Genomic DNA, 24,972 nt, shown 5'->3' with positions numbered 1-24,972 from the left:
AGACATACCAGCGAAAGACATTACAGGGTTGTAACCGCTCTGTGGTGGATTACTTAGTCTAAGAGGAAAGAAAGTGCAGTTTAAATGGTTATATTCACAGAGCTTGGCTTCGACGGGCCTGAGTTGGAATCCTGACTTCGCTCAGAACCGCAGCTTGGAACCCATTTCTAGCTGGGAGACCTGGGTCACATAACCTCTCTCAGCCTCAGTTTCTACATGTAAGATGGAGACAGTAACACCAGCCTTAGATGTTGGAACTGTCAGATAATGTGTGCAAAACATTGAGCAAAAAGCCTAGCACAGAGTGAGTTCTCAACCAACTCTAGCTCTAGACTGTATCAACAAAACCTAATCAAATTACAAAAATATAGTTAACCCACTCTTCAGTAGATTTTATTTAATACATTCAATTTTCATGAGTATTTCTCAATTTATTTAAATGTAAGTTTTAGAAATTGAATTAATTTATTTAAATATATTTATTATTTTTAACTTAAAATTAAAACACTGAGTTGAAACAAAAATGTGTTCATTATAATTTTTCTTTTAAATAGAAATATTTTAATTAAGAAACCTATAGGAGTTGTAAACAGTTCAGTCATCATTTTATGTGTATATGTGCTTGTTGTAGAATCATAATTAGTACACTGAAACATATTTGAAACTCCATTAAAACAGGTCTTTTCCTATTTATCTGACCATCTTCATTTGGATCCACTCTTCACTGCTACCCTCTTGCAATTACTGCAGCCTTTCATGTGCTGTACACTAGTTCCATGAAGTCTTCATTTCCCAGAGATACACAGATTTCCTTTTTCTTTTTTGCAATTACCAATAAGATTATCAAGTAAAAGAAGCTTTCGTCATTCTGTCAGCAGAGGCTTTGATGGACTCTTTGGCTCACATATCCCTTAATTGACTCAGCGAAGAAAGAATGCACATTGACAGGGTGATTTTTGAGGCTAGAATGATTTCCTTTCAAGTGTGTCAAACATAATGCCAACCCCAGAGCGGCGCTGGCAATAGAAAGTTCGGGGTTGGCCAATTTAACCCTCAGCACTTCTCAAGCACAACTTAACTGGAGAAAACTTTGCAGACAGAACAGTAAAATGCACAGACTCCACATTTACGCACATAACGTAATATACATGAATTCTTTGTCAAGTCATCTTCTAAGTGTCCAGGTCATAAAAATGACTCAAAAGTCATGGAGAATGTAAAGGGTAAGCACACAAATGGCAGAGTAAGAGATCCTGCCACTTACTAACTGAGTAACCTTGAGATGATTACTGAATCCCTTTTAGCCTCAGCTTTCTCTTCTACAAAACAGGGGAAAATAAACGAAACTACTTGCCCAAAAGGAAAGTGACTTTCCAGTGGGGAAACCTGGCAAACACCACCTTACCCAAGCGATCAAGGTTAACATCTCCCAGGATGTCGTGCGGGTACCATGTACCCACATTTTATCATCTGATGAGAAGGGCACTTGGCCTCTGTGATGTTCTTTCCGAAAACCTGTCGCTCTGTCTAATCAAGATCCAAACATCGAACAAATCCCAGTCTGAGGGACATGTTACAAATATACTTAACCAGTATTTCTGAATATCATCACAGTCACAGAAAAACAAAGAAAGCTTGAGAACCGATCACAGACTAGAGGAGACTAACGAGCAACTAAATGCAATGTGTGTCCTGGATTAGATCCTGGAACAGGAAAAGGATATTAGCAGAAACACTGGTGAAATTCAAGTCAAGGCTGGAGTTTGGTTACTAATAACGTACTAATATACAAGAGTAACGCTGGCTTCTTTAGTTTTGACTAAGTTATGTTAAAACACGAACATTAGGAGAAACTGAACCTGGGTGAGGGGTGTACTCTCCATGGTATTGTTACATCATTTTGTAAATCTGAAGTTACTCCAAAATAAAAAGCTTGTTGAAAAAGAAAGTACCTTCCTAGAGGTATTAAGAGAATTAAATAAGCTGAGAAATGTAAGAAGTGTTAAGCCTGACGTTTCAAAATCACTCAGTAAATATAAGCAACTACTAACTTTAATACTAACTTAAATAACCAATAACCACGTTGCTCTGATCGCCTCACTGTTTTCTATCATTTTTCCAGTGCCCACTTTCCCACACCTACCCTGCCTGTCCACATCCGCTACACACCCCTCCACTGTTCTGCTTACAATTTCTCTCTACCATCTGGAAACATGATTCATCAAGATTCCCATGGTTTTTACAAACTAAAACATAAAATTTGTGTTTTCTTCAGGCACTCTCTTTTTGAAGACATGACATTCTCTATGACGTTTTATTGCCACTGTTTTTATTAACATGGTAATAGTTTGCCTCCCCCTCCCCCACACGGTTCCCTGGCCCTCACTTCATCTACCTCGTATCTTACAAATACTTAACCACTGTTTATTTCCCTAAACCTAAATCTTCATGTTCCAAACCTTCCGTGCCCCGATTTGTTCATTATGTGAAAGGTCTGCAATGAAACAATAAAATGCCTTAAGAACTTCATGCCTGTCATTCACTTCTAATTTTTGACCTGTTCTATATCCTTCCTTCTGAATATTGGAGCATTCTGCTACTTCTGTTTCAAAGCCTCTTCCATGAAATGTGATTCCAATCTGAAAAAGAAGTCTTAGAGGATTACTTAATTTACGGTCTTTACTAATTTCCAGGAAAGTCACAAAGTTTTCAAGTCAAAGGATGACTGTTCTAACTGTTCACACTACACACTAGTCTAGTGTCTATAACCGGCTGAAATCTTTTTCCTTGTTGGACTTCCAAAGGGTTAAAAAAACCTACTGCTGTCTCTGGGGAGAGGTGGTTTGGGAGCTGTATCGATTGGCTTGATTCCTAAACATTTGGCTCTGAGGTGCTACAAAGACTAAAAACTGATTCCCTTCAGCAGCTGAGCTAAGATAACTTGAAAACAAGTAGGGAAGCCGTGTGCTAATTTAAAAGATGGTGGTATTATAATAGCTGTGATTTCAAAATACAAATCCCACACATTCATTTTGTAGGAAACTTAACGCAGGGACATCTGATGGTTAGAAGGCTGAACAAAAGAGACAGCACAATGGTCTCAACACAGGGGCCTCGAGCCTGAGGACGCCAGCTCACCGCAGGGAGGAGACCCAGGAGTCGCCCCCTCTTCTGGCTCCATCACTGCTTCTGCTGTTTAGTTCTGCCTAGGCGGAGGGCAAGGACTGGCTGAGCTGACTTCTCCCCTGGCTGAGCTGACTTCTCTGATGGTGATTTTAAATCTTCAGAAAGAACAGCAGTTTCTTCATGGGGGGGTCTCAGAAGATTGATCTCACTGCAAGACCTGAGACTCTGTATTGACAGATGACCACGGGGCAAAAAAAAAAAGCTGCAGAAATGAAAGGCGCTCACTATCACCCTGTCTGACCATCACCAGGTTCTCTCATGGGCTCCAGTCTGAGACAGTCATTCTGGGGTTCCCCAAGCAGCCACTTCCAACGTGGGACTTTTCCCCTCCACTCTCTGACAATGAACTCCAAGTTTATCTGTATGTATACCAAATTTAGGCTGTGGAGTCTACCAGGATTACAGCTGGTGATCTTATATGGCAAAACCAAGCAGCTTCATTAGTTAATTTGTTCTTGCCACTAAAACTTACTGAAGGTCTATCAAGTCCCAGGCATTGCACTCGTAACTGAAATGCTGTAACAGAGAGGAGTAAATCTGAAATATACACGATAGCCCTTTCTCAAGGCTCTGCCTCCCAGGCTTGACCTTTAAAGCATAACACTTTTCATTTATACAGAGATAAAAAGTTGCGGAACAGAGAATAACATTTGTCTTGTTGGAAGTTTACAGCAACAGCGTGACCTGGCCTACAAACCTACTTAGACAGCTGCAAAAACAAAGGATTCTGGCACCAAGAAGTTTGCGACAAACAGCCACGCCCCCTCCCCTTTTACTATAAAAGAAGCCTGAATTCTAACTCAGGTAAGATGGTTCTTTGGGATGCTCGTCTGCCATCTTCTCGGTCTGCTGGCTTTCCAAAGAAAGTTGCGATTCCTCGACCCAGTGAGTCATTTCTTGATTCATTCGCCTGTCTTGTGGCAAGCAGTATGAGCCTGGACTTGGTAACAATACCCTCCCAAATTAAACACTGTTCCTGGGAGCTTCCACCGAGTGAGAGAGAGAAACCTGAATCAAATACTCAAACAACTGAATCTGAAGTGACGAATGAGAGGTACCTGGAACACGGTCCCTCTGAGGAAATGACACTCAGACAGGATCCAAGGGATTAACATCAGTGAACAAGATAAGAGGAGACAAGAGCCTCCCAGGAAAAGGGACAGTGGGTCGAAAAGCTCTATAGAAAGAGAGAACACAGCGTTTAGGAGGGGCTGAGAGAAGGCCAGGAAGGTGATGTGCAGAGGGTGAGAGGGGACGCTGTGGAAATTGATGCAGGAGGCTCAGACAGAGACCAGACCAGGCAGAGCCTTGTGGGCCCTAAGAAGTCTGTCTTATCCTGAAATCAATGGGAAGCTAATCGAGGATTTTAAGACATGCAATGGCATCATCCGATTGGCATTCTAAAACAGTAACTCAGGCTGCAACATGGAAATGGCCCGGAGAGAAGGCCAGATTAGGTACAAGAAGGCCAGTAAGAGAGTACTGTGGAATCCTAGGCAAGAGGCCACTGTCATCGGGTACAGGATGGTAGAGGCAATGGTGGAAAAGAAGGACTAGTGATGAGAAAGAGAAAGAAACAATCTTCACAAACATCAGAATGTCCTGCAGCTCTACCCAGTAACAATTTCTCAAGAAAAATGTTTTAGAAGTGATTAATAGTAATAGCAAAGCAAACCAAAACAACTTAACGACATGTCTGTTCCAGGTAAGGGGTCAAGGCCCACGGTCCTTGGTGAAAGAATTCACAGGAGACGCTGGGAACACTGCACACGGCAAGTTTTCATTAGTTACAGAAACAGCACAGAGGGACAGGACCTCTGCGGACAGCGAAGGAGCTGCATCTGGGCAGGGGGCTGGAGGAGCTTTACTTTATCCCCTGGGATGGAATTTTCCAGTTTCCGAGTATGCATCTTCGCTCATTTCTGGGAACCCTCCGTTTGCCCATGAGGAGAAAGGTGGATCTTTTTCAAGGTCTTTTTTGAGGTGCTTGTTTTGAATTCCTCACTCCCCTGCCTGCCCTGCCTGACAGTTCAGTCCCTATCAACGTCCAGCACCAATACTGTGGCTCAACGTTAAATCACAGGATCATGTTCATCTCAAGACAAGGATGAAATTCTGAGCACTGAAAGGGTGACTGTGGACCCATCTCCCACACTCCATACATTATCTTAAACCCCTACCCGTCCCTTCTAGCGCTCTTGCCTTCGTGGGTATGATCCTGGGTCATTCTCGCCCAGGCAGCACCTCCTTCCAAAAGAATCAGGCTGCTGTCACACGCTTGCAAAGGCTTTGGAAGAAAAGCCATCCATTCAATGTTCGTCTGGCTCCTTTTCACTTACCACCTGCTATGTATGCTATGTGCCAGGCCCCGTCTAGGTGCCACCCTCAAGGGTATTGAAAAGTCTGGTGTGCAGAAAGTATGTGAACCAATCATTGTTATTCAAGAGTACAGTAGCAGAGATACATACAAATTTGGAGTGGGGGTGGGGACAGATGTTTCATTGACATGGCAGGCAATAGAGACTTGGGAGAGGGAACTGTAGGGTTATACAGACATGAAGATGCTCTGGCTGGATCTTGAAAGACAAACAAGAACTCATCAGACGAGGAAAGGGAGACTATTCCGGGCAGAGGGAAGAGCATATGCAAATGTGAAGAGGAGATGAAAAAGCATGGCTTGCTTTGGGAAATGCAAGCCACGTGGTAATTCCAGAGTTTGTTTGACCCTGAACAGTGCTGGGGGGTTAGGGACGTCAACTCTCCGAGCAGTCAGAAATTCTCATGTTAGTTCATAGTCGGACCTTCTCAATGTGGTTCCTCCGTGTTCACGGTCTTGCACCCGCGATTCAACCAACAGCGGGTGGGCTAGAACTTTGGTGTTTACTGTTGGAAAAATCTGCGTATAAATGGACCTGTGCAGTTCAAACCCATGTGGACCAAGGGCCAGCGGCATAAAGTAATAAGCAGGGGAAAGAAGGTGGATGGCTGTTCATAAGCTTATACTATCTTACGTTCTCTGCAAGTTCAGATATTGAAGGCCTCTGCGCCCCCTGTGAAGGTTGAACTTCATCTCATAGGTGCTAATCAGGCAGCATTAACTCATCCAAGACGGACAGGATACCCTGCAGTCCAGAAAGGGAAGAGGCCTCTGGTAAAGGTCCACGGAGACCAGAGGTGGCCCCGTGCTGAAAGCTCTCCATCGTGGCCAATACCAAGGCAGGGAGCCCAGCCCTGCCATCAGGCCAGGGACGAGGCTAGCGCTCGCCCAACCATGAGCTGATGGATCGGCCCTTATTCTGGCCAACTATGTTATTCACCTGCACCTTCTAAGGCTTATCTTCCAGCTGCCAATCGTGTCTACAGAGGACTTTCAATCACCCACAAACACTGAGCTGATAAACCAAGCCAGAGCCAAGGCTCTTAGAACTAGAGTATCGCAGTGTTTGAATCAGACCGGAGAGGAGGTTAGGACGCCCCTGATCAGACGTCTAACATGCCAGCCCAGTTCCAGCGTCTGTCTCCTGGAGTTCAGAACATCTCAAATCTCATCATTTGTCATCAAAAAAGGCAGCAGAACCTCTGCTCGCTGCTAACTTGTCCTTCTCCATGAGTTTCCTCCAGTGGCACTGTTCCAGCAGCCTCAGCGCGTGTGCCATCTGGCCGCTCGCTCCCGTTTGCACGGTGGGCACAGAAGAGTGACTTAAGAGAAGTTACACTTATGAAAACGAATATATGAATGTATCTGCAAAACTGGGACATTGTGCCGAACACCAGAAAATGACACATTGTAATTGATGGAACTTCAATCAAAAAAAAGAGAGAAAGAAGTTACACAAACAGATTTACATTTCATCAAGTCAGCATTGGCAGCAGGGTGGCAAGTTGGCCGAGAGGCAAGTTCCTAAGAGTGAAACTTTTCAGAAAGTTCTTGAATGAGTCCATATAGTTGATGATCAACCCTGAACTGCCGCAGTGGCAGACAGGTAAGAAAAGAGGGGATGGATTCAACAGATATTTACAAATGAAACTGGACTCGGAGAGTGGTTAGCATGAAGGATGGATTCAAATGGAAGACCCAGGCTGTCCAGCTTAAGTGATGGAGCAGGTTTCAGTACCATCACCCGAGGCAGGAAATAGAGAAGAGAAACTGGGTAGGGCGGGAGGGAGGTTAACTTTGAACATCTAGAAGGTAAGGAACTGAGACACTGAAGGGGACACCCAGTGAGGGGAGAGACTGGGTCTGTTTTCCTCACCACTACTTCCCCAGGAACGAGCACTGTCCCTCGCACCCAGCAGTGGTTGCAAATAAATGCTTGATAAATGAGTGGCTGAACATTTAATTTTAGAGAATCATCAAAATTTTAGGAAAGCACACTTTTGCTTGGCCACGGGGCACATTCGTTTCAATGAGGAGTCTGACAAATCTGAAAGGGAATTTCTGATGCATCAAAGCCTTATTTTAGAGTTTCTCTCACCTCTGATTTTATTGTGGTGATTCGCGATTTGAACCAAATTTTACAGCTCATATGGAAGTACTGAACTGTTTCCAAACTTCATACCTATGTCACTGGCCTTTCGGTTTGAGGAAGTCCTCCAACCACCCCCTTTGCACCTGGAAGCACCGCTAACCGTAGCTACTTCGGTTCTTAATAACCTTGTGTGTTACGGTCAAAGTCGACGTCAAGCTTTTACCGGAAAATACAATTAAGAAATGGATAAGCTTTATGGCTCCAGAAGTAACAATCCTTTGTGAAAACGCTATCATCTGAATAGTAGATTAGACCCTGAATGCATATAAAATCAGAGTAGATTGAACCATCAGAAAGAGACAAATTTAAGCAAAATAATCATACATTTTATAAGGAGCTGTAGGGTAGTGCTTTATTAACAGGAGCCCACCTTAGGTTAAAAGATTATTAAATGACTTTAATTTGCTATCACCTTTTTCTCAGGACCTTTTTTTTTTTCCTTAGCAAAGAGTTAAAAGTCTGAGTCTGGGTAGACAGGAAAAAGAAAATTCAGCAAGAAAATTTTTATGCATAATACTTTTCAGAGTACAAAACACTGGTTCTCCTCAAAAAGCACTTCTGCTTCCATTTTGATCAGCAGATCTTGACCCACACCCTATCGATCCAAAATTTCTCCACCGCATTTCTCTCCCCCACTTTTCTGACAAGCTGCTAATATATTGTCTGGATTAACAATCTGCCCAGACTCCCTCCTGCATTTAGCTTCTGTTCCCTCTGTCCTATCAGCCTCCACAGAGGGAGATACAGGAGAAGGCAAGAACCTAACGTTTTTGTGTAAAACATCCTGCTTGATCAGGCTTAATTCTCAGCTACTATATATGTCCTGAACCCACATCAGGACCACTGCAGATTCAGCCTGAGCCCTGGGAAATGTGCATCAGTCCTGGCTTCTGGGAAGTGATTTGGGGAGTGGCCACCCCAAACTGTGGGAATCACCAAACAGGTTATCTCTGCATTCTTCCCAGGTGTGGTTCTGGTATCTTGGCTTCTGTCTTATTTTCAAAACATAGCCCTGGGTTGCCGTCCAGATTCCTGGTGCTCAGCTCCTACTCAGTTCCAGAAATGTGCTTCCGCTTTGTCCTCAAAGATAGTTCCTAATTTTGACCCCAATGCTGGAAATGTAATAGAGAAGAACAAATCTGACTCCATATTAGATCTGCTCCTTCAGCTCTAAACTGTGCTCTGTTTCCTGGGCTTCGTCATGCTGGTTCTGCGCCTTTTGTAAAAGAATGTTGCCTAGAGCCTGAAATACACAGGAGAGCCCATTCTCAAGGCTCTGACCTTTAAGGGTATTAACACTTTCCATTCATATAAAGATAAAAACTTGCAAAAGAGAAAATAACATTTGTTTTGTTGGAAGTTTACAGGGACACCATGACCTGACCCACGTGGACATCTGCAAGAACAAAGGATTCTGACACCAAGAAGTTTGCAACAACCAACCACATCCCCTCTTCTTTTCAGTATAAAAGGAGCTTGAATTCTGACTTGGGGAAGATGGTTCTGCAGGACATTAGCACCCATTTTATCAGTCTGCTGGCTTTCTAAATAAAGTCATTATTCCTTGCCCCAACATGTTTCCCAATTTACTGGCCTGTCGTGCAGCGAGTAGAATGAGTTTGGACTCGGTAACAGAAACTCCCACCTTGTTCCCTTGAGTCCCTGCTGGGATTAAATGCTCCCAAGTCTCTAGAAGGGTGAGATCCTGCAGTCCTCTGGCCAGTACCTCCTGGAAGCTGCCAGGTGCCAAACCCCTCAGCTTAGTGGCTAGAAATTGAAATCAATTACCATTTGATCTGGCTTTCTGGGTAGAACTCCACCTTCCCCTATTCTTCCTCTCTGAGTTCTGCACATTCCTAGCACATCACTTTATTCCTCATTATCTTCTGGTCCCTGCCAACAGTTACCAAGAGTGAGAACCTTAATAATCCTTTCTGTCTACTGGCTGGACTTCCTTTTAGTCCCTGAAGCTAAGTTCACTTCCCTTTCCTGTCCCCGTCTCCCACCCCTTCTCCATCCTGTTGGGCAAGTCCACCCAGAAGTTCTGACCCTGCAGATGAAGGTATGTCAGGCCACCAGCACGGACAAGAATATTGTGCCATCTCCCATGTGATCTAATTTTACAGGGCAATTAGCAGAGGAGAGAGAGTAAATTGACTTGAACAGATACAAACATTAAGAAAATGTTCTCTGTACTCATGTGTATCTTTTGACTCTGATCACATTAACTAAGCCAGAGAAAATTCAGTGTTGATATGGTATTCCTCCCTAAGTTAATCAAACAGATCTTTCTGCATTTAAGAGATCACTGATAGAGTTAAGGAGTGCAAACAAGTGTATCACGGGCAGAAAGGAAACAGAGGCTTCCTGATAGGAAAACAAAACCAAATCAAAACAGGGCAGAAATGTCTTTCTACAGCTGGCCATTTGCCAGTAAGAAGGGCCAAGATGAAGAAATCAGCTGAAGAAAAACCAATAAGGATACATCAGGTTTTTTTTCCCCCTGCGGGAAAACACCCTGTCAAGTCAAGCAAACCTAAGAAGAAAATTTTTCTCTGAACATTAACACCTCCAGAAAAAAGTTATCACTCCCATTAGACCCGCGGGATGAGATCTGACTCAGCGGTAACTGGTGTCATGCATCCTTTTCAATTGTTTCCAGGAAGCTGCGAGCCTGAGCCAACATCAGTTTTCGTACTAAATTTTACACACTGGTCAAATACTTTAGAAAGGTCCGCAAGGTGGCAAGACGGAACATCCCTTACCTCTCATTTTCATCTTGTTCTCAACCACAGACAACCTGTGAATCTTCTTTCAAGAAAGATCTTAATTTGTAATTATTTCTAAGTTTGAAAGACAAGGCATCTTACAGTTTACCTTCAGCTACTCGGGGGGAGAAACTCACTCCTAATCATGTGCTTTCCTTTCCTATGAGGAAAGAGATTGCTTGGAAGTCCCGTGATGATCCTCTTTCCTCACCGACTCAGTTACAGAACAACTGGAGGGACTAGTGCTTACCATTCCATTGTGCAGACACACAATCTTAATTCACTAGAAATTAGTAATTTACTTCACACTGCGTAATTATTACCCCACTATAGATGCAAATGGACAACTGGCGGCGTCTAAGGCGGTCTCCGTTACTACTTTATATGTCCCTAAATCCCAGAGTCCACAGACTTATCTCTCCTCCCCACGCCCAGCATGGAAAATTGATTCAACCCCTTTTCTAGTGGTGTTTTCTTCCCCCATTGGTTCTTTGTATCAGCCAAACGCCTAGGAAATGCTCACCTGACGTAAATGCTTACACAGATAGTAAAAGCAACATTAGTATACGTTTGCATAGCGCATGCATTACAAAGCACTTTTACATCTGTAATCTCATTTCAACTGTGTTTCTCACAATAACACTGAAATATGAACACCAGGTATTGTTGGTCCCGAACTAAAAAGTATAAGCTCAGGCTGAGGACAGTTAAACGTGACTTGTCTGGGGTCCTAAACGTCTGGTCATCATTCTGATGACCAAATATGTATGTTTCTTATACATATTTGGTCTTCATCCCCAGTTCTTGCCTCACAGCTCCCCAAACCCTTGGAATTTCCTAAGCAATACGAGCAAAGGGAGCATCTTTTATAATATTTGGTCCCTTGCCCTCAAGTTCCTGAAAAATCCTTCAAGCCATAAAGGCAATAAAGGTGTCTTGTTATTCATAGAAAGCCCCTTTACAGCACAACTGGGTTTCTGTTAATGAAGGTGACTTCTGGAAACCACCTAAGGATGGGAGCTGGTTGCCAAGGGAACCAACCATGAATAGAAGATTGAAACTTTCAGTCCCACCCCTCTGATCTCCAGGGATGGGAGAGGGGCTGGAGATTGAACCAAACACCAATAAGTGATTAATTAATCAGTCGTGCCTACATAATGAAACCTCCATTAAAAACCAGAAGGATGAGGTTCAGAGTGCATCTGGAACTGGAACTCTTCCATGTGCCACCATGCAGGGCCCCAAGCTCCACGAGGACAGAGGTTCCTTTGTTGGGGGACCTCATCCTATGTTTCTCTTCACATGACTGTTGACCTGTACCCTTTAATTTATCCCGTGTAGTAAACCAGTAATCTAGTGAGTAAACGGGTTTCCTGAGTTCCGTGAGCCATTCTAGCGAATTAATAGACGCCATGAAGGAGAGCGTGGGGACCTCTGATTCACAGCCAGTTGGTCAAAGAACAGGTAACAATCTGGACTTGCAGTTGGCATCCTGATTTGGAGGAACCGTTGCAACCTCCAATTTGTGGCTGGTTGGTCAAAAGCACCAGTAGTAACCTGGGCTTGTGACTGATGTCCAGAGTGGAGGGTGGTCTTGTGGGGCTGAGCCCTCAACCTGTGGAATCTGATGCTGTCTCCAGGTAGGCAGTGTTAGAACTGAGTTGAATTATAACACCCTCCCAGCTGGTGTCTGAGAATTGCTTGGTGGTGTGGGGAAGCCTCCATGCACACACAGTGGAACTGGGCCCAGGAACCCATGTGATTGAAACCAGTATCATATAACTGGCCTTATTTCTCCATCCAAAGTGGGTCACTGGGGAGCTCAAAGCTCAAGGGAAACTACAGTGCTGTAGAGAAAGCCAGTTTCAAAAGGAAACTACAACGCTGTATAGGAAACTAATTTGAGAGGGGAAACTCCAGTACTGTGTAGGGTCCTTCAGCGGCACATGTATACTTTTTTTTCTCTCAAATAGCTGCAAAAGAAATGTCTCCATTTCCTCTAAGAATATTCATATAAGGGAAGTTAAAAAAAAAAACCTTTAAATGGTTTCAAGGTGACTAAGTGAAAAAAAATTAACAACGAATCCACCAGAACCCATGTCTTTTTAAGAAAAACAAAACAAAACAAAACAAGATAATAAACAATAAAACTTTTGGAATCAGACAGGCCGGGTTTCATATCTCAGACCTCCACCTGCCAGCTCTGGAACCTTGAATGAGTTATTTAACCTTTCTCGATCTCCGTTTCACTCATAAAATGAAGACAAGGGTAACAACCACAGAGAGTTGCTGTGAGGACAGAGTGAGCTACAACGTGGAGGCAATGAGGCCGACAGCTCAGGTCAGCACACGGAGTGCATCCGCCTAGAGCTGGAATACTGACGGTTCCTGCCTCCCTTGCAGCTAGACATGCCCATGCGATTCGGCCCCGACCGCTGACGCATCAGCAGGAGTCTGCCCATGTTTCCTCTTCTGCTTCCTCCTCCCTCCTACTAGGATCAGGTTCAAAACTGGAAGGTTCCTTGGCCATGAGCCAAGGGTGTTCAAGCAGGAAGACAGGAGGTGGAGAGCTTGATGGCACTGTGCAGGCGACATCTAGCCCTGAACTACTCACCTCCTAATTCCTAATTATCATTTGAGATAAGCGAGCAACCCACTTGGTCTAGCCCCTGGGTCAGGTCTCTGTGACAAAGCAGGCAAACACAAGCCTGACAGCATGAGCCGACACGGGCCTGGCGAAATCTACGCCTGCCAAGCATTAGCCTCCTGTTTCCTTCTCGTTGAAAAGGTATGTATTTGGAAAATGATTCCAGTCGTATTGGAAAGTAAAAAAGTAACTTGATGCCATAGATTATATAGCATGATCTAAATAAACTTCATTAGGAGAAAAACAATCATTGTGAGACTCAGGGATGCCCAGGCACTCAGAGGAGTCTGTTAAGCACATCACTGGGAAGGGAAAAAAACAGTGTATTTTCGTTTTAACAAAACTACTTCAAAATGTCCTGCTGGGATTCCCACGGGCCAAGGGCACTGTGGATTCAGGCCAAGTGGACATATCAGGGAGCTTATGGTGACCAGAAGAGAAGGAAATGAGTGTCTGTCTGAGACGCATTCATGAGGTTTTGTGATTCTTTACACATGATCTTGGGCAGATATTCTGAGGAAAAAGGGCTTGTCTAGTTTGTGATGTACATCATGTGACCATCCAGCACCATGTAAGAGAATGGTGGGCCAACCATGTTTTTATTACATCAAAGGAAATATTTTTCAGATTATATCAGCACACTTATGCTTTCTGAAATTCCGTAACTCCCTCAATCATTTCCAAGGAAGCGTATGCTCTTTGGGGCCGTAAGTGTACCTTAAGCCAAAATAGCATTTATTCAGTGTTACCTACAAATATGGGACCATGCAGGCTTAAAAAGGACAGGCAGAGCAGGAAGGAGCAATCTCAACCCAGGGGATGGAGGTACTTTCAAATAGTCTCCAAGTGGGAACACCTACCATCACACTGTCCCCTCCAAACACACAATATACACACACACACACGCACTGCAGTCTAGAAAACCTACATATCGATTAAAATTTGGCCCTTCATGCCTGATAATATGCAACACGTATTTCACCAAAATACATTCATAGAGCCTTTTGGAAACAGTTGCTTCAGAATCTCCCGCTTGGAATCGTATAGTTCAGGCAAGGGCGCTGCCATGGTCCAGCCCAGGTGGGACACTGACAAGAGCAGCTGGAATCGAGCATCTTTAGTATTAAGTGCGAAGCACTGCACAAGGCATAAAAATGAGTTTCCCCAAAGGCTCCCAAGATGGTATGGAGATCAACAGATAAAGACCTTGATAAAAACTGTGGTATGTAGATGTGTAGTGATGTAAATAACCCTATGAGGCAGAACTGAACAAATCTGACAATAAAGCTATGAGAAGTCATGGAAGAGTCAAATAAGAAGCAACTAACTGTAATTAAGGAGGTTCAATGGGACATCTCAAAGTACACAGCATCTCAATAAGGCCCTCCTGGACCCCACTACCTTTTCACATCACACAGAGAATCTTGTATTGCATCTTAGCAATGACAACAAAAGCAGTCGATAAAACCAGGCAAAGGAATAATAATAAAAGTGATGGTTAACATATATTGAGCATTTAGGGGAGAAATATAAGCATGATTAAGATAAATATATTGAAGTACATAATTAAAAAGTGTGATATAAAATTATCCATCTGAGTCGGAGAATGAGTGATTTGGCATTATTTTGCTGAAACGCAAGGAAAGGAGGGGAGCTTTATTCAGCTGACAATGTGGAGCCCAACCCATTCACCTGCACTTCTGCCCAATCAGCACACCCAGCTTTCTTCCCACAGGGAACATGCAGGAAGCTTAACAACTACCTGACATCTTAGCTTCCTGATAACAAACTGGAAATACTTCACTAAGAAATATACACCCTTTGTGTTGATGCAAACTGATAATTTAATTAGTCATTTCAGAATCCCAGCAGAAAAATACACCAGGAATGTTTTAAGTCTAACTCATTGAACTGGTTCAGCAACTCGTGAAGACTGTGCACAAACAAAATGATGTCATGACTTTCGTTTTCCAAGAAAAAAGCATTTTTCCTTTATTATTCAGGGAAGGTTCTTACAGCTGGCACTGCGAGACACAGAATTCATGTGCATACCCTTTAAAAAGAAAATGTTTCCTGCTATCTTACTGCTGCAACTTACAGATAAGATGGGAGGCTAGTATGTATTTCTTTAATCATCTCTTTTCTTCAAATCTATTTTTTAGCACAAAGTTGGAAGTCAGTTAGTAAGACTGAGAGCCTTCATCTATAAAAATCTTACTTTGGATTTCTTTAAACATTTTCTATTTGATGAGCTGTTAAAAGGAGATTACTTCCTTATCTCCTCTTCATTTCATAGCAAGTTGACATCAGTTTTTGTACAAAGAAGATACTGTGGATTGGTTTACTCAACCTCAATTCCACCCTTTTGTTAGCTTCCTGTTGAAGCTTGATTGCTTTAAAAACTGCCCTTCCTGGACTTCCTTGCAGCTCGTGTTCTGGATGCAAATTAATCTTACCCATTAGATACACTTGAGGGAGATTTGGAAGGAGGGGGGAGTTGGAACCCATCTTCCTCACCCTGTTTCTGTTGGAGGTAGCTGTTGCCAAGCTAATGACAGAGGCAGCTGGACTCTCTAATCCCTAAACCACAGTTATGGCCGTAGGTTCTTGGACAAAGTCATTCCAGGAGCCATCTCTTGACCCCCACCTCTCCCTTCCCTTAATGAGTTTTCAAGTGCCTAAGGCCAACATGCAATATCCTTTTGCTGAAGACACCTAGGAAGATTTCCGACTGATGAGATTATATTCACTCCTCAGCCTGAAGCGGCAGTACATGAACCAGCACAACGTGAACACCTAACATGCCCACAACACTCTGTAGTTTACAAAGTTCCTGGACATGCGTTACATGAACTGATCCTGACCACAACTCTGTGAGGTCGCTGGACAGGTAAAGCTCTCTCCACTGTACAGATGAGAAAGCTGAGTCTCAGAAGAGTTAGGTGGCTTAGCAAGGCATTTAGTTAGTAAGAGATGGAGATGAAGTTCAATCTTACATTTTCTGACACTCAGTCATTTCCTTGGACACAAGGAAGCCCTCCAAGGACAAAACGGAGAGAAAAACACAAGGGTGCTGACCATGGATTAGCCCTTCTATCTCCTATTTTAAAACAAAAAATTTAAACCTTATCTTTATACTCTAAAACCAGTAAATACCTAAGGATGAACTAGCAAACAGGGACTGTTTCAAAGAGAGTGTGACTTTGGATCTGGTACCACCTGTGCCTTAAACATAATAGGATTCCTCCTTTGAAGAATCTTTGCTATTAATGCAGATACAGGAAAGGTTCAGTCCTGTTTTCCATCTCTGATCATGATTCTCTTTCTGCACAATCATCTGGCCAAACCAAGAGTGGCTTGAAGATTTGGGAGGCCAAGATTCATTTCTCAATTTCTCCCTCAGAGAATGTCAGTTTCATCCAAGATCCATCCCCTTCTCCAATATCCCTAGAAATAAAGATTTCCTTTTTTCCTCCCCTACTTGCTACACAGAAATATTTTAGTAAAATATTTTATTTCAATGCTCAGGAAACCCCAAAGAAAAACATTTAAGTAAGCAGAGCTTGATTTAGACCACTTCAAAAGTGGTTCAATTCTTTCTCTCCATCTCCATTGCTCCTCCACTTCATAGCAGGAGTCTAACCACAGGGGTTAAGATTCAAGAGCTCTAAGAAGCAACTTCTGACCATATGGTCCCCATTCCCTGAGAGCAACATCAGCCCTAAGAAAACATTCCAGTATCACAAATCTTCAAGATCATCCCACAGCCAACCTCAAAACACTGGCATTCCACAATACCCTGACGTTCCTTCCTTCTCTGCTTGCTTCCTTCCGTCTCAGATGACTCAGATCAGAAGGGCTAGGAAATCTGTCACTGTAATACCCTACTGCTGCCCCTGCATCAAAACATTATGTGATTTCTTCATGGAAAAATGACAGGTATAAAGGAAAGCATTTATAACTAAGAAGAGAAGAAAGATGATGAAAAGCAGTAGATCTGGTTATCCCAGCAAACTCAAGGATCCTTTTCCCATGACAGCGAGACATACAAGAAACTACATTGAAAGGCAATAAACTCTATACTAACCTGGGGGAAGAGAGAATAAGTTGAATTGTCAATGGTGAATGAGTATAAAAACTCCCCATCATACCACATGCTCTTCCCCATGGGGGAATTCATTTTAGTCATAGCAAAGAGATGGGCGGGGTCGCAGCAGTCTTCCATCTGCTTCCTAGGAGAGAAAATAGAGAGAGAAGAGAACAGCAGGTTAAGTGAGCAGCAGATTCATTCGCGTGTCCTTCCCGCAGAGATGGGCAGCCTTACCTCAGCGCCAGCTCACAGAAGCATCTGTCTCTCCACAGTGATTAGAGGACTATTAATTCACTCTTCCAGCCATCAGAATGCATGACTGGAATATTTCATAATTTTAAAAAATTTAAGGAAAAAAAATACATCAGCTGATGGGACTGTAAATTGATGCAGCCACCATGAAAAACAGTATGGAGATTAATAAAAAAATAAAATAAAATGAAGGGTAGAACTCTCATGTGACCCAGCTACTCCAATTCTGGGTATTTATCAGAAGAGCACAAGAACCCTAATTTGAAAAAATATGTGCACTCCTATGTTCACTGCAGCATCACAGTTGTCCCTTGGCATCCACAAGGGATTGGTTCCAGGACCTGCCTCAGACACCAAATTCCACGGATGCTCAAGCCCGCACAGTGGACCCTCCATATCTGCGGTTCTGCATCTATGGATTCAATCATCCTCAGGTTGTGTGGTACTGTATGTATTTATTGACAAAAAATCCATGTTTAAGTGAACTTGCACAGTTCAATTCCATGCTGTTCAAAGGGGTCAACTGTATTCACAATAGGCAAGATAGAAAAACAACTTGTGTCCATCCATGGATGAATGGTAAAGTAGATGTGGTATCGATGCACAATGGAATGCTACTCAGCCATAAAAAAGAATGAAATCCTGCCATCTGCAACAACATGGATGAACCTTGAAGGTATATTATGCTAAGTGAAATAAGTCAAACAGAGAAAGACTGTCTGATTTTGCTCATATGTGAATCCAAAACAAAACAAAACAAAACAAACAAAATAAAACAAAAACAAACTCATAGGTATAGCGATCAGATTAGTGGTTACCAGAAGGGAAGGAAATTGTGGTGGGAGAGTGAGTGAAATGGGTCAAGGGAGTCAACTGTGTGGTGATAGATGGTAACCAGACTTGTGGAGGTGATTACTTTGTAGTGTATATAAAAGTCCGAGCATAATGCTGTACACCTAAAACCGCTATAATGTTTACAAAGAAAGTAAAACATCATCTCTCACGGGCAGCTGAAATATGTTCAAAGGCAAAAATAATCATTATAATCACGGATTGATTGATTTAACTCTCCAGGTGCAGAGAAGGCTCTGGATGGCTAACTTTAAGACTCTGGACTGTCAAGCCTTTCAGCTGCAGCAGAAATGCACCTTCGATTATGATTTTAATAATCAGCTGGTTAAGTTCAGGGACCAGAGACTTTGCACAAGCTGTACGGAGTAGGGAATGCGCAATGTGGCCCAAAAGAGGGTGCACCCCCCCCCCCGCCAAAACCGAGGACACGATTAAAGAACCACCCCTGGGAAATCCTTTGAAACAGAGGCAGAACAAGATGAGGGATATGAGTTCGGGCACTGGCTAAGCAACCTGCCTCCTGGGAGGTCAATCTCACGGTTCTTTCCGGTTCTCCTTCTATTAAGACTTCTCAGCAGAATGTGACACGGCTGAGCACCGGGACTTGGCGAAGGGCTCCTCACCCTCGGTGTCTGAAACACAGGGGCTCCTGGGTCACCTCCCCATTCTGGGCTGGCTGCTTCCCTGCGTGCCCCTCCCATGGAGGTCCTGTTACCATTCTACAAGCCCATCTTCACAATCTCCTTGAATTAAAAGCCTGTCAGAAATCAACTCCGTGTCCTCATCAAGCTTTCAGGAGTGAAAGAGCTTATTCCCAGTCCCACTTCTAGAAGGACCAATAAAACAAACCACTGACATAAACCACGTCTGAATGGCGCCCCCATTGCTCAGACATCTTTGGCCACCAGTGGTACGCTAGCTGAGAGCTGAAAGGAGACGGGGAACTGGAGTCCGGTCCTGCTCGGTCTCTGTGGGATTTGGTTCCAGGACCTACCCTGCCAGACACCAAACCTCATGGATGCTCAAGTCCCTTACAGAAAATGGCATAGTGTTGGCCCGAAATCTACAGATCCCTCGTGGGTACCTTAAATCACCTCTAGATTACTTATCACACCTAATGCAATGTACGTGTTATGTAAATAGTTATAAATACAAATGTGAATACCATGTCAATAGTTACCAATGTGCGGCAAATTCAAAAAGGTTTGCTTTTTAGAACTTTCTGGAATTTCTTCATTTTTTGTGAGTACTTTTGATACACCGCCAGTTGAATCCTCGGATGCAGAACCTGAGGATGAGGATTTGGAGGCAACGGTACTTGGCTTCTAACCGTGGCTCTGCCGTAACCCAGGAATGTGCCTGGGCTTCAGAACCGGCCTCAGACACCGTTTTCGAGATCCCCGGAGAACAGACAGGTGGAGCACACAGTGCAAGTTCAACCTCATCGCAGAGATGAATAACCCGAGTCAGGGCCTAGGGCTCCTCCCACCAACCTGGTGCTTTGTCGGGTGCTTTTTGGTTGGGTTCCCCTTCACCAGGGTTTCAACAGAAAGGACGGGGAGAGGGGCTCGGGAAGAAGGCCGCTGTCTCTCAACGTTGGTAGAATGTGTGTCACTTCTTGCCCCTACATCATCTTTCCATCTCTCCCTACTGCGCCTCTTTCCTTTCCTCCTCCATCTTCGGTTAATTCTTACTGGGCTTCATCACCCAAAAAGCAGCCTGAACCAAGGCAGGAAGGTTTCATGATGAACTGCCTGCACTTTGTCAGAACAGCATCCTAGGCACTGTCATCAACCAACATAAACCAGAACTAGACGTGGCTTAAGGCTGTCTTTAAAAATGAGAACTGTCTTAGGCATGATTCCATTTCTGGTGGTATCTTACCACTTTCAGTCCTTACAGTAACCCTAAGAGATAGTTCAGGGAATTCTTATTATTACTCCCAACTCATATCTGAAGAGACGGTATAAGGGCTTTTTCCTCTCTGCCTGCTGCCTGCTCAGGACCATTCGGAATCACCCTTACCTCTCTCTTCCCTGAAGAAATGCTTTCTAAGCACCAGCCAAGCACCGGCAACACGCGAGGTGCCTTCCTACATCTTTTCCCACTCAGTTCTCACAGTGAGTGACCTTGGAGCTAGAGAGATTCAGGGTTCTTTTTCAGTAACTTGGGTCACATAATTAGTGAAGTGGGGTTGGGGGGGAGTGACTCTGCTCCCAGCCTTTCTACTTCCTGTCTGTACCTACTTCCAACCAGACCATAGCTCTCACCTCCAAACCAAGCTAAACTTGCCACCCAGCACAAAGTGCTACAGAGAATTCAGAAGAAAAATCTGTCACAGTCATCTAACTGCCCCTTATTCTGGTGTGGCCGCTCCCATACTACTTTTACACTGGCTTCCTCTTTTCATTCTCAAAAAAAAAAAAATCTAAGGAGACAGAGTTTATTCCATTATCCTGAACTTACAATGAAACTGAAGCTCAGGCCATGAGACTTGTTCACGTTCTTTAGGTAATAAACGTCTGTTTAAGACTCACAGACACAGAGAACAAACTTATGGTTACCAGAGGGTAGAAGGGGTGGGAAGGGATAAACTGGGGATTTGAAATTTTCACCTCTTGGGGAGGAAATGTGGGGGTGTTTTCATGGGTGTACACATCTATCAAAATTCATCAAATTGTAGATCTGAAACATGTGTAGTTTACTGTACAGGAATCAAACTATAATAAAGGTGTTAAAAATAAATTTAAAAAATGAACAACGTATTTTTTAAAAAGAGAAAAAAAGCAATGGCTCTGAATTTGGATTAGAAAAATAAATATGTTTAACGATTAGCAAAATGTGTTAGATGGACTTAAAATTCACATCTGTCCCTACAGCATCATCATGCTCAGGGCAATCACACAATTGCGATAGTGGGAAAACCAAATACTCAAAAGGAAGTAGAAAGTGTCAAGCGTGTACAGACACTTTTTAAAATCCAAGGGTTATAGCAAATTCATAACAATCAGAGTGCCATCTGCAATAGGGGAGTGCTTTTCCTATCATAAAAGTTTGAACATTCCCCTCCTTTCAGAATGCCTCCCCATCTGTCTTCTGCCACGCCCACGTCCAGAGGATGGCTGGAAAGGGTCCACGAGGTAGGGGCAGGTTTGCTCCCCGTGCCCGGGAAGGACACACTAGCTCATCAGCTATAGGGGCTACAGCAGCAGCCGCAAAGGCAGCAGGACGACAGCCCGACCAGCAGCCAGAGTAACAGCCACCGGAGAAGCAGCAGTAATGACTTCTAAGGAGTTCTTGCCTCACACTGTGTTAGGTTTGGGGGACGGAAACTTGAATTTCACCCCCATCCTACCTGCAGGTGATCCTGCTGAGACAGTATACATCAGCTCTTAGGATGTTTAGCAAATTGGGTTCCTACCCTCTTTCTCACGCTTTGCACTGATGCTGCTCATTATTTGCTTCTCTTTTGTGGCAGACCACAAAATCACAGGGTTGAAAAAGCAAAAGTAAATCCACTGCTATTGTCAAGTTTAAATCTGCAGAGCCTGCTAGAGACGGTATGGAGAAAGGGGAACCCTCCTACACTGCTGGTGGGAATGTAGTTTGGTGCAGCCATTATGGAAAACAGTATGGAGATTCCTTATAAAACTAAAAATAGACTTACGCTATGATCCAGCAATCCCACTCCTAGGCATATATCCAGAGGGAACTCTAATTTGAAAAGATACATGCACCCCAGTGTTCACAGCAGCTCTACTTTACGTGGAAACAACCTAAATGTCCACCAACAGATGACTGGGTAAGTAAGTTGTGGTAGAGAGAGAGAGAGAGGGAGAGAGGGAGGAATACTAATAAGCCATAAAAAAGAATAAAATAGTGCCACTTGTTGTAATATGAATGGACCTGGAGATCATCAAACTAAGTGAAGAAAGCCAGAAAGAGAAAGAAAAAACCATGATATCACTTATAAGTGGAATCTAAAACAAAGACACAAATGAACTTATTTACAAAACAGAAACAGACTCACAGACATAGAAAACAAACTTATGGTTACCAGGCGGAAAGGGAGTGGGAAGGAATAAACTGGGAGTTCAAGATTTGCAGATACTAACTACTATATATAAAATAGATAAGCAACAATTTTCTACTGTACAGCACAGGAACTACATTCAATATCTAGTAACCTATATCAAAAAATATGAAAAGGAATATATGTATGTATATGTATGACTGGAACTTTATCTGTACACCAGAAATTGGCACATCATTGTAAACTGACTATACTTCAATTAAAAAAGAAAAATGTTAAGTCTGCAGAGTATTAAGTCTCAGCTGAGTGTGAGTTGAGTATTAACAGTTAACACGTAAATGGTTTTTATTAATTGAATTCAGGCTTCAGCAGAGCTCCTCTCAAATGATGCTCCAGTTACATCATGAATGTAAGTACTTAGGAAGCCTGGGAGCCACTTGCTAATACTCAGGATCTCATCCCTCCAAGTGAAAGCCGTGTATATCAACTAAGCCAAGAAGACTACACTGGCTTATTGTGCCAGGAGGGCTGGGGTTCTGGGGAAACTGAACAGATGAACGGGGGGAAACCCATCACTTGGAATAATGCCCAGTATCAGAGTGAGCCTTGCTGAGCCTCTCTCGGGCGCCATGTTCATCGCTTTGGTCATCAGACGTGAAGAAGGTTGGGAGGCTGCTCCTCCAAATATGGAAACTCTTGTGCCCTTCTGAGGAATGACTGAGTTTGAGAAAGCAGAGCTGAAGAATTCCCCTTTGGTTGGCCAAACTCCTTTCGGTTGGAGCATTTGACCAAACTCTGCTGTTACCCTTCAGCTTTGGCCTCAGCTAAACATCCAATTCAATGCCACTTTTGGCCTCCCTGAACACGTATGTGACAAATGCCTGAGTGATCACATGTGTCACCATCACACAGGGTGCTGATGTGAGCAACACAAACAGAGAATGTCATCAAAGTCTGCTGTTTACAACTGAATATACAGTTTAAAATTCTGACAAGCAACCTGGAAGTAAACGGAGTGAAATTCTCTCTAGGTGCTTTCTATGTTGAAATTCTATCAGTCAGGTGAAGTATTAATGTATCTTCAATATTGCAAAAGGAAAAGGCAAAATAATGTTATGGTAAAAGCTATTAATTTTATGTACAAAATTTATGAAGGATTATTGACTACAGAGGAGAATAAGTTGTCAATTAGAGGAAATATTAAGTGTGTTTGGAAGATAACCTTCAGAAAAATACTACATCGTTTTTCTGCCAACAAATATTTGTAAAATTTTAAATAATAATATAAGGCAGAAAAACAGAATTGAGATTACATGAAAATTCAAATCTCTGTAGAACCATCTGATGTACTAGCATTTAAAATATTCAACAACATAACCTATAAGAACTATATTCAATTTTCACTTATTTAATTCCATTTAGACAAAGAGTTATTTAAGAAAAAAATCCCAGTTGGGAATTCTTCATTTTGTGTTACAAAGAATTAACAGTTAAATGCCAAATTTGCCCCTAAAAGATTCCATAAGGAGAAAAACTCTATTAAAAAAATCATAAGAGATCACCACAAATCAATCTTCTCATATCCTTCTTAACTGCTTTCTTCTTCTCTACAGCACTTAACACTATTATATCCTTAAGTTTTATTTATAGTTTTGTTTATTGTCTGTCTCCCCAAGTCCCAGAATACAAACTCCATGGGAGGAGAGAATTTCATCTTCCATTCACTGCTGTATCCCCATCTCCTGAAACGGTGGCTGACACACTGAACAGGTGCTTGATAAATGTTGATCGATTGAATGAGTAAGTTACAAGTAGGAAGAAAAGAAAACGTTACGGAAACAAGAAAACTTCAATGCACGTTTTGTTCTCACTAATCAAAATTCAAATTGAAGAAATCAATTCCTTATAGTTTTAGCCTATGGAAACCAAAAAACAAAAGCTTGTCAAAATAATTGCTATGGGGGAGGCTACAGCTCAGTGGTAGAGTGCATGCTTAGCATGCACGAGGTCCTGCGTTCAATCCTCAGTACCTCTGTTAAAAATAATAAATAAATATAAATAAACCTAATTACCCTCCCCCCAAAAATCCCTGCTACACGTCGGTAAACATTTTCTGTAGTAGCAGATCCAGGATTCTTGACATTTGCAGAGTGGTGAATCCCAAGTTCCTTATACTGTGCACTAAATATTAGTCAACTTAAAACAAGGATCTCTTCTGGTCTGGAGGCCTGCAGCACAGAGACCAGAGGAGCAGTCCATCAGCTGATGGCACTGATAAATTCTGTTTCCTTTACCATAGTGCCAAACTTGCAAAATCTGAACTTCTAAGAGGTTGGATAAGTTTTCAGATTTAATTTTGCCTCCAAAAACGTCTTTCCTTTCTAGCAATATCTGACTTAAGTCAAGCATTGATTTTAACATTTGGCTTTTGGCCAAAATCTGTATCTAATGCATTTCCTCCATACAGTTAAATCAATAGTTCTTATTGTAAACTGTCCTGAGTCGAGTTCCTAAAATTCCTTTTAGATTAGCATATGTTAACTTCTTGGATTAATGTCACAGAGCCTCAGATTCATGGTTAAAAGTATACCCACATTCACATCAGAGGATGGTTT

General features: G+C 42.8%; 1 protein-coding gene across 3 annotated transcripts in view; it reads right to left on the bottom strand.

Moving 5' to 3' along the window:
• The window catches only part of ST8SIA1 (ST8 alpha-N-acetyl-neuraminide alpha-2,8-sialyltransferase 1), a 107,109-nt gene that overhangs the window by 47,551 nt on the left and 34,586 nt on the right, over nt 1-24,972 (bottom strand). For all 3 annotated transcript variants that reach the window (XM_006199929.4, XM_072954310.1, XM_072954309.1), the window contains exon 2: nt 17,218-17,362. In XM_006199929.4, coding sequence (XP_006199991.1) covers nt 17,218-17,362 — 145 coding nt within the window. The remainder of the gene's footprint in view (nt 1-17,217; nt 17,363-24,972) is intronic.

The sequence above is a fragment of the Vicugna pacos genome, chromosome 34, assembly GCF_048564905.1.
Source record: "Vicugna pacos chromosome 34, VicPac4, whole genome shotgun sequence".
Classification (NCBI taxonomy): domain Eukaryota; kingdom Metazoa; phylum Chordata; class Mammalia; order Artiodactyla; family Camelidae; genus Vicugna; species Vicugna pacos.
The sequence above is the reverse complement of the archived record's forward strand: the minus strand, read 5'-3'. Positions and strand labels throughout refer to the sequence as shown.